We start from the raw sequence: 11,210 nt of genomic DNA on the forward strand, positions 1-11,210 counted from the left end.
TGATATGCAAGTGTGGCCTGGGCAATGAGCAAAATTGCAAATAATCGTTTTCTAAATGTATCTAGCAGCTGAAGCATTCTAACTGTACTATCTTCCCCTCTCTAGCTGATAGAGAGGAATCCCCTGATCCTCATTAGTCGAGAGTTGCTACAAAGAGAGTCTGGTGAGACCTGTACTGTCCTGCAATGGACAGACAACCCATTGATTTAAATATACATTGTGTAATGCTTCATTTCCCCTGTGGTGGCGCTGCAGGTAAAATTAATTGCTTGCTGCCAAGTTGCTGATCGCTGGGGTTCCTAATACTGGGACACCCTGTGATCTGCTTATAGTCAATTGACTCTCCCAATAAGTAGATCTGTCCAAATCAGAAAACTTTTTAAACAGGACCTGTTCCCTTTCCTGACAATACCTGCTTTAGTAACTACTTACAACAGACAGGGATGAACACTTGGGTGCTCTTGATAGGACATTTCTTCACCAGGGATACCATCCTACCACAATTCTGGACCAAATCAACAGAGCCACTAGGGTTCCCAGAAATCAACTCCTCAAACATTAACAAAAGGAAGACAATGACCATGGACCTTTAGTGGTGACCTACAACCAGGGGTGGGATTCAAATTTTTAACAACAGGTTCCCTACTCAAAGGCCGACACGTGGCATCACAACACATGTTTACATATACATACACCATATATACGCAACACACATATACATGGCAAACATATATAAATACACTATGTATACACTACACACACATACCACCCAACTAAGGAGCTAAGCTATCAGAGGTCCACAAAGCAATGGAAGTGAACATCCCCAGCTGCCCAGAACACCGGATCAGGACTCAGTCGAAAACACAGTTCTCCGATCCAGTTGTAATAAAAAAAAAAACAGATCTGGAAAAACTGGAGGGAACTGGCTAAATCCCATGCCTGCCTACAACCCACACCTAGAGGTACTAAGAAAACCACAAGGAAACTACAATCCAATTCACTACAGCTACAACTTTTTTGAAAATGTTCTGTGCTGTTTCTATTATGTATTGTAATAACACTATAGACTGTACACAAGACATTAAGTTAGCCTGCTGAAAATGTATTATGTTACATTTTATTTTCTGTCTATATATCTACCCTAAGAAGAATTGAAAGTGTGTAATTTCTGTTCTACAAACATTGATGTTCTGTACGTATCTTGAATTTCACTTAGTCATGCTGTGAAATAACCAAATTACTTATCTGGAATGCCACAGCGATGTGACCGAAATCTACAAACTTTTCAGCACACTGTGAGTCACAGCTATGAAATTCACACATACTGTTAGTCAAGAACATATACTGTAGTAAATATGTTTCTACCTTACCTCTAGGGTCGCCATGGCTGAGAGATATGATAAAAATCAGAAAAATGAACCTCTTCATTTTTACAGCTTTACCTCCAAACAGTGTGGTGACAGGTTCTCCACCTTCACTCCTGATTTATATGTTATGCACAGCTCAATATAGATGAATAATTAATTTTGAGGTTGTGGAAAGGGGCCGTATAGCCCTGAACTTTAGTGTTAGCATCAACAAGAATTGCCCAGTGGAAGGCAAACAGGTACTCTGTTGCCAAATTTTGCAATCAATATTCAAGTCAATAATTAACTTTGTCAGTAAACATCTTAATTTATATCCTTATAAATTATAGACCATGAGTTATGCAAGATGTCATGTTGGTTAATTACAATGCAACAAAGATTAACGTGTCTGGCCCCCAAAGTTAAATCTGTAACATGCCTCTCCCATGCGCTACTTATAATAGTGAAGTCTTTTTATAGGGCAGGAGTTTTTTAATCCCCATCAGGCACCAGGCACAGGTATGGCATCTACCTCTATGCCCTTTATAGCTACTGCACTATAGAAAGCAAAAGTACATTGGGGCAGATTTACTACTCCTGTTTAAAATGTAGACCTTAGACTACATAGTAACAGAGTTTATAAGGATGAAAAAATACATTTGTCCATCCAGTTCGGCCTGTTATCCCACAAGTTGATCCAGAGGAAAGCAAAAAAAAAAAAGCTGTGAGGTAGAAGCCAATTTTCCTCACTTTAGGGGAAAAAATTTTGTTCCCGGCACCAGTCAGAAAAACTCCCTGGATCAACAACCTCTCTCTAGTAGCTATAACCTGTAATATTATTACACTCCAGAAATACATCCAGGCCCCTCTTGAATTCCTTTATTGTACTCACCATCACCACCTCCTCAGGCAGAGAGTTCCATAGTCTCACTGCTCTTACGGTAAAGAATCCTCTTCTATGTTTGTGTACAAACCTTCTTTCCTCCAGACGCAGAGGATGTCCCCTCGTCACAGTTACAGTCCTGGGGATAAATAGATGATGGGTGTAATGACCGGCGTCACACAAAGGGAGGGAAATGGGAAGGCCCTGTCCAAGGGAGAGGGAAGGGTGGTGACCCCTGACTCACCTTGCGGCTGGCACCTGACTGCCCTGACGTCCCTAGACGGGTTCCTCACCCGTACGCCGATCACGTGTCTAAACCCTGGCTTTCCCTAAGATGAGCCCTATGTAGTGAACGGGGCGGTGGGATCACTAGTCCGCACCACTGACACTAAGAGGAAAACACCAAGGAGAGGACAGACAATACAGACAAACATATAATCCCAGGTGGGCGACAACAGCAGACCACCAAGGCCAACAGGGATCCGGAGGGTAACGTTCTGGAACAACAACCAGGGAACACAGCTACACAGCTCCAGTGGGTCAGTATAGAAGTCTAGGCAGGAAGCTCTATATCTGGCAACCAGAGAAGTGAGGGAGGGGAATATAAGGAGGTTAGAAGTGCTGGACAAGAAACAGCTGAGGAGAAGAAGCTACGGATCCCTGAGTGAGCCAAAAAGGGTTGCAAGGCAAACCCAGAAAGCTACCATTACGAAACAGCACTGTCTTTATACATAGAACGCGCAGCCACCCGCTGCGACTTCCTGACCCCGGGTATAACGGAGTCAGACGTGGCTCTTGACACCCTCGTGACAGTACCCCCCCTTCCACGAGGGGCCTCCGGACACTCAGGACTAAGTCTCTCAGGATGAGAGGCATGAAAAACCCGAACTAACCTGTCGGCGTTTACCGTAGACGCTGGAACCCACATTCTTTCCTCGGGACCGTAACCCCTCCAATGCACCAGATATTGAAGAGAACGGCGGACCCGACGAGAATCAACAATTTTGGATATTTGAAACTCTAGATTACCATCCACAATAACAGGAGGGGGTGGCAGCGGTGATGGTTCTAGAGGTGGAAAATACTTTTTGAGTAACGACTTATGGAAGACGTTATGAATTTTAAAAGTCTGAGGTAGCTCCAGGCGAAAAGCCACGGGGTTAATGATGGCTACTATTTTGTAAGGCCCAATAAACCTAGGACCCAGTTTCCAAGAGGGAACCTTCAATTTAATATTCCTAGTAGACAACCACACATAGTCATTCACTCCTAGGTCCGGACCTGGCGACCGTTTTTTATCAGCCATGCATTTATATTTACGTCCCATATTTTTCAAATTAGCTTGCACTTTCTGCCATACAGATGAAAGAGACGACGAAAACCGTTCCTCTTCGGGAACCCCAGAAGACCCCCCTCTTTGAAAGTACAGAATTGGGGATGAAAACCATATGCACCAAGAAATGGTGACTTGCCAGTAGATTCCTGACAGCGATTATTTATGGCAAACTCAGCTAACGGTAAATATGATGACCACACCTCTTGGTTTTCAGACACAAAACATCTTAGATATGTCTCAAGGTTTTGGTTGGTATGCTCAGTTTGTCCATTCGACTGAGGATGGAAAGCTGAGGAAAAGGACAAGTGTACCCCCAAACGGGAACAAAAAGCTTTCCAAAATTTAGAAATAAACTGGGTTCCTCGATCCGAAACAACATCGGAAGGGACCCTGTGAAGCTTCACGATTTCACTGATGAATACCTGAGCAAGAGTCTTAGCATTAGGTAGTGCGGGTAACGCAATGAAGTGTACCATTTTGCTAAACTTGTCCACTACTACCAAGATAACTGTTTTACCCGCAGACAACGGTAAGTCAGTGATAAAATCCATTGACAGATGTGTCCATGGCCTATTGGGAATGACAAGTGGCAATAAAGACCCTGTAGGACGTGTATGAGAGACTTTCGCGCGCGCACAAGTAGAACAAGAAGACACAAAATCCATTACATCCTGACGCAACCTTGGCCACCAAAAACGACGAGACAATAGCACCAAGGTTGCTTTACTACCCGGGTGCCCAGCAAGTGCCGAATTATGATGTTCCTTTAATAATTCGAGACGCAGGTTCAACGGTACAAACAATTTCTCTGAGGGGCAAGAGACCGGGGCGTCCCCCTGGGCCTCTAACACCTTCCCCTCCAGAACAGAGTGTACCGCAGAGACAACCACTCCTCTTTGTAGAATTGGTACCGGATCACTCACATTACCCCCTCCAGGGAAACAACGAGATAATGCATCTGCCTTGGTATTTTTTGCCCCAGGACGATAGGTAATAACAAAGTTAAACCTGGTAAAAAATAGCGACCACCTAGCTTGTCTAGGGGTGAGACGCTTAGCTGATTCGAGGTACAGAAGGTTTTTGTGGTCCGTAATCACAGTGACGGGGTGGATTGCCCCCTCTAAAAAGTGACGCCATTCTTCAAACGCTAGTTTAATAGCTAATAGTTCCCTATTGCCAATATCATAGTTCTTCTCTGCTGCAGATAGTTTTTTAGAAAAGAAATCACAAGGACGCCATTTGCCAGGAGACGGACCCTGAGACAGTACAGCCCCCACTCCCACCTCTGACGCATCTACTTCAACAATAAAAGGCTGGGAGACATCAGGTTGGATTAGTACAGGTGCCGAGGTAAACCTCTCTTTTAGAGAGGAAAAAGCAATTTTAGCGGCGTCAGACCATTTAGAAAAATCAGTCCCCTTCCTAGTCATGTCAGTAAGGGGTTTTACAATCACCGAATAATTTTTAATGAATTTTCTATAGAAATTTGCGAAGCCCAAGAACCGTTGCAGTGCTTTGAGGTTCTCAGGAAGATCCCAATCTAAAATTGCCTGGACCTTCCTAGGATCCATACGGAAACCTGAAGCAGATAATAAATAACCTAGGAACTGTATTTCCTGAACGGCGAAAACACACTTTTCAATTTTAGCATATAATTTATTCGTCCGTAGGACCTGCAGTACCTGTCTGACATGCACCTCATGTGTTTTCAGATCCGACGAATAAATTAAAATATCATCTAGGTACAGTCAGGTCCATAAATATTGGGACACCGACACAATTCTAACATTTTTGGCTCTATACACCACCACAATGGATTTGAAATGAAATTAACAAGATGTGCTTTAACTGCAGACTGTCAACTCTAATTTAAGGGTATTTACATCCAAATCAGGTGAACGGTGTAGGAATTACAACAGTTTGCATATGTGCCTCCCACTTGTTAAGGAACCAAAAGTAATGGGACAGAATAATAATCATAAATCAAACTTTCACTTTTTAATACTTGGTTGCAAATCCTTTGCAGTAAATTACAGCCTGAAGTCTGGAACGCATAGACATCACCAGACTCTGGGTTTCATCCCTGGTGATGCTCTGTCAGGCCTCTACTGCAACTGTCTTCAGTTCCTGCTTGTTCTTGGGGCATTTTTCCTTCAGTTTTGTCTTCGGCAAGTGAAATGCATGCTCAATCGGATTCAGGTCAGGTGATTGACTTGGCCATTGCATAACATTCCACTTCTTTCCCTTAAAAAACTCTGGTTGCTTTTGCAGTATGCTTTGGGTCATTGTCCATATGCACTGTGCACATAAATAGATGATGGGAAAGATCTCTGTACTGACCCCTGATATATTTATACATGGATTTTAGATCGTCCCTTAGTCGTCTTTTTTCTAAAGTGAATAACCCTAATTTTGATAATCTTTCTGGGTACTGTAGTCCACCCATTCCAGTTATTACTTTAGTTGCACTTCACTGAACCCTCTCCAGCTCTGCTATGTCTGCCTTGTTCACAGGAGCCCAGAACTGTACACAGTACTCCATGTGTGGTCTGACTAGTGATTTGTAAAGTGGTAGGACTATGTTCTATGCCCTCTTTTGATGCAATCCATTATCTTATTGGCCTTGGCAGCAGCTCCCTAACACTGGTTTCTACATCTTAGTTTGCTGTTCACTAAAATTCCTAAGTCGTTTTCCATGTCAGTGTTTCCCAGTGTTTTACCATTTAGTATGTACAGTACTGGTGACTTGTATTTTTCCTTACCATGTGCATGACCTTACATTTGTCAGTGTTAAACCTCATCTGCCACTTATCTTCCCAAGCCTCCAATCCATAGGCGTCGCTACATGGGGGCAAGGGGGGGGGCCCTCCTAGGTTATTCCTTGCCCCCCCACATGCCCCGTCCTGCTGACAGTGGCGTAGCATGGGAGGGGGGGGCTGGGGGGACGTTGCCCTGGGCGCAAAATTGCAGGGGGCACCAGGCAGCAGGAATTTCAATGTGGGCCATGGGAGCTTATGTCTCCTGTTCCCTCCGTTCAGCCTCATAGGCTTCAGGCTAGTGACCTGAAGCCTATGAGGCAGTTGAGAGGTGCAGGTGATCGCAATTACTTCACCGTGATCTCCTGTGCCGGGTCTCGCGAGATGACGTGATGACGAGGAGCAGGAGGTCGCGGTGATGTGTTCGTGACCGCCTGCGCCGGGATGCTTGAAGACAGGCCAGAAGCGGTGACGGAGTAAGGCAGAGAGGTAAGTATTTATTTATTGCATTAATAGGCAGGCCATGGAATGGGGGCACTATGGGGGTGGGGGACATTATAAAAGGAGACAATCCTATATGGAAAGGATGGGTGCCATGGACTGGGGGCACTATGGGGGTGGGGGACATTATAAATGGAGGCAATCATATGTGGAAAGGATGGGGGCCATGGACTGGGGGTACTATAGGTGTGGGGCACATTATAAAAGGAGACAATCATATATGGAAAGGATGTGGGCCATGGACTGGGGGTACTATGGCGGTGGGGGACATTATACAAAGTAGGCAATCATATATCGAAAGGATGGGGGCCGTGGACTGGGGTACTATGGGGGTGGGGGACATTATACAAAGGAGGCAATCATATATGGAAAGGATGGGGGCCATAATTATTACAATAATACAGAGTGGCCATTGTATATTAAAATAATACAGAGGGCATTATACACGTACATATGGGCACTAGGGGGCAAGTTAGGTCTTTTATCTAGTGGCACTACACAGGGTCATTGTAACTATATGGGGCACTGCAGCTGGTCTTTATAAATACTTGAACCACTATAGGAGGTATTATAACTAGTGCAGATTGTATAGGGGACTTTATTACTACTGCATGCTCTTATAGGGGTATCTTATACAGGGGTCTTGTTACTGCTGGGGGCACTATTATTGAGCACATATTAATGGGGATACTATTGGAGGTACTGTGGGGCAGTGTTCCTCAACTACAGTCCTCAAGGCCTACCTGCCGGTCATGATTTGAGATTATCCACAGAATGAATACCTGTGGTAAGTCCTGATGCACTGACACTAATTGTATCATCTGCTCAATACTAAGAAAATCCTGAGCACATGACCGGCAAGTGGTCCCTGAGGACTGGAGTTGAGGAACCCTGCTGTAGAATGATCTAGTCTGATGCATCAGGCACTGGTGTGTGGGAATCCTGGCTAATCCATGCCTGATTCATCTTTACAAATGTTAGTCTCTTAACATTTTGTGTGGAAAGGCGAGTTATCTTTGGGGTAACTATGCCCCCTGCCGCACTAAACACCCACTCTGATGCCACACTACTGGCTGTGTAGGAACCGATTTGATACATATGCAAATTAACCTGAGATGAGTCCTGTCCCTGACTCATCTCAGGGACAGGACTCGTCTCAGGTTAATTTGCATATGTATCAAGTCAGTTTTTTTACACTGGGTATTGTCGATGTGCTAGCGGCCATCTAGCAACCCATTTCCTCAGCTCTATACACAAAATCCCGGTGACAGGTTCCCTTTAAGCAACACCTGTCTCTCTATCCCTGTCCCGACCAATGTGAAACATCCAAAAGAATATCTGCATCCATACCTCACTAAAATTAGATATAGGGTAGGGATACAACTGGACTTGAAAGAACTACCCATTTTTTTTATTTTTCATTTTGTATTTATTATTTAATGAGAATAGATTGTATTAGTTTATTTTCTGCATAACTGAATTCTACTTACTGCGGGTTACAGCATTCTTCCCCCCCCCCATTCCCACCCAATCCACATACACTATTTCTTTTTAACTTTTCCTTTCAGCAAAAAGTTTTTTACAAACATTTACCACATGTCATGAGTGATTATATAGCTTCTCTATAAATCAAATGACTCACATGTGACATCTTACCTGATTATATACATTCTCTTTTTCTTTTATTCTCCATTTAATCCAGACCGACACAATAACTTTTGAGTTTAAAGACAATTGAGTTTTCTGTCGAGACATCTTTGGCCCTTTGCTTCTGCAGCCTTCACCAAACTCTATAGCAGCACAAATAAATTCAGACTCCATGTATAAAAATAAATACAGATAAGAAATAAATACAAACCCGAAAAAATAAAGACCCAAAAAGCACACCCTAAATAAATGCGGACCCTTATTAACCTCCCTTAATAAGTTCAGACTCCATTAATGCAAACCCAGGGCAGATGTCCTAGATATGTTTAGATCCCAGACCCCTTAAAAAGTACATTCCACAGACCAGATCCTCCAATACAAATACAGACTCCAGAACAGATCGCAGACCAGACCAACTAAATAAGTACATACCCCCAAACCAGACCCCTAACCAGATCCCATTACGCTTACTGTACATAGCTCACATTCAATTCTTAAACCTTCTGGCTTCTCTCCCCTTGGGCTTGAGGACCTGCAAAGATCAATGGCAGGTCCTTGAAATTATTGCACAAAGCAGATGAAACATGTGCCAAAGATGAACAGAAAACTTCAATGTGCATCATGTACTTGGCCCACATTAAAAATGACCTTTTTTTAGGCATCTGTTTCAGTGTTCATTTAACTAAACTTTTACATAGACTTTTATTACACTCATACAATCCTTAAAATTATTAATTGCACAACACTGATGAGAACTGAGAACATTGTTTCCTTTCTTTTATTTAATTCCAATTAGTTTGCTCCTTATTAGAGTTGAGCGAACACCTGGATGTTCGGGTTCGACGAGTTCGGCCGAACTTTCGAAAAATGTTCGGGTTCGGGATCCGAACTCGACCCGAACTTCATCCCGAACCCGAACCCCATAGAAGTCAATGGGGACCCGAACTTTTGGGCACTAAAAAGGCTGTAAAACACACCCGGAAAGGGCTAGAGGGCTGCAAAAGGCAGCAAAATGTAGTTAAATCCCCTGCAAACAAATGTAGATAGGGAAATGATGAGTTAACATAAAATAAATAAAAATTAAACAATATTAATTGGAGTGAGGTCCCATAGCACAGAATCAGGCTTCAAGTCACCCACCAATGGAGAAGGTCACTTACTATTATTTTGACCACAGCACCCAGACAAAGGAATGAGGTCCCACAGCAGAGAACCAGGCATCATATCACCCACCACAGGAGTAGGCCACCATTTAGTTACTTTGACCCCTACACCCAGACGGAGGAGAGAGGTTACACAGCAGAGAATCAGGCATTTAGATCACCCACCACAGGAGTAGGCCCCCATTGAATCAGACCCTGGCAACCATGTCAGATGGCACAACCATCAGCTTTATATCAATCAGCACAGGAGAAGGCGACTTTGAAAGACTTTGACCCCTACACCCAGATGGAGGAGAGAGGTTTCACAGCAGAGAATCAGGCATCATATCAACCACCACAGGAGAAGCCACCATTTAGTTACTTTGACCCCTGCACCCAGGAAGAGGAGAGAGGCACCACAGCACATATTCTGGCATCATATCAGCCACCACAGGAGAAGCCACCATTGAGTTACTTTGACCCCCGCACCCAGGAAGAGGAGAGAGGCACCACAGCACATATTCTGGCATCATATCAGCCACCACAGGAGAAGCCACCATTGAGTTACTTTGACCCCTGCACCCAGGAAGAGGAGAGAGGCCCCACAGCACATATTCTGGCATCATATCAGCCACCACAGGAGAAGCCACCATTTAGTTACTTTGACCCCTGCACCCAGGAAGAGAAGAGAGGCCCCACAGCACATATTCTGGCATCATACTAACCACCACAGGAGAAGCCACCATTGAGTTACTTTGACCCCTGCACCCAGGAAGAGGAGAGAGGCCCCACAGCACATATTCTGGCATCATATCAGCCACCACAGGAGAAGCCACCATTGAGTTACTTTGACCCCCGCACCCAGGAAGAGGAGAGAGGCACCACAGCACATATTCTGGCATCATACTAACCACCACAGGAGAAGCCACCATTGAGTTACTTTGACCCCTGCACCCAGGAAGAGGAGAGAGGCCCCACAGCACATATTCTGGCATCATATCAGCCACCACAGGAGAAGCCACCATTGAGTTACTTTGACCCCTGCACCCAGGAAGAGGAGAAAGGCCCCACAGCACATATTCTGGCATCATATCAGCCACCACAGGAGAAGCCACCATTGAGTTACTTTGACCCCCGCACCCAGGAAGAGGAGAGAGGCACCACAGCACATATTCTGGCATCATACTAACCACCACAGGAGAAGCCACCATTGAGTTACTTTGACCCCTGCACCCAGGAAGAGGAGAGAGGCCCCACAGCACATATTCTGGCATCATATCAGCCACCACAGGAGAAGCCACCATTGAGTTACTTTGACCCCTGCACCCAGGAAGAGGAGAGAGGCCCCACAGCACATATTCTGGCATCATATCAGCCACCACAGGAGAAGCCACCATTTAGTTACTTTGACCCCTTCACCCAAACAGAGGAGAGAGGTTCCACATCAGAGAATCAGGCATCATATCAACCACCACAGGAGTAGGCCACAATTTAATGGGACCCCGGCAACCATGTCAGATGGCACAACCATCAGCTTCATATCAATCAGCACAGGAGAAGGCGACTTTGAAAGACTTTGACCCCTACACCCAGACGGAG

General features: G+C 44.6%; 1 protein-coding gene across 1 annotated transcript in view; it reads right to left on the reverse strand.

Annotated features, from left to right (window-relative positions):
* Window positions 1-1,554, reverse strand: part of GC (GC vitamin D binding protein) — a 322,446-nt gene extending 320,892 nt beyond the window's left edge. The window contains exon 1 of the mRNA XM_040418123.1: window positions 1,371-1,554. Within this exon, the coding sequence (XP_040274057.1) occupies window positions 1,371-1,428 (58 nt within the window). The 5' untranslated portion in view covers window positions 1,429-1,554. The remainder of the gene's footprint in view (window positions 1-1,370) is intronic.
* Window positions 1,555-11,210: the final 9,656 nt, after the last annotated feature.

Source organism: Bufo bufo, chromosome 2 (genome assembly GCF_905171765.1).
Source record: "Bufo bufo chromosome 2, aBufBuf1.1, whole genome shotgun sequence".
In the NCBI taxonomy this organism is placed as follows: Eukaryota; Metazoa; Chordata; class Amphibia; order Anura; family Bufonidae; genus Bufo; species Bufo bufo.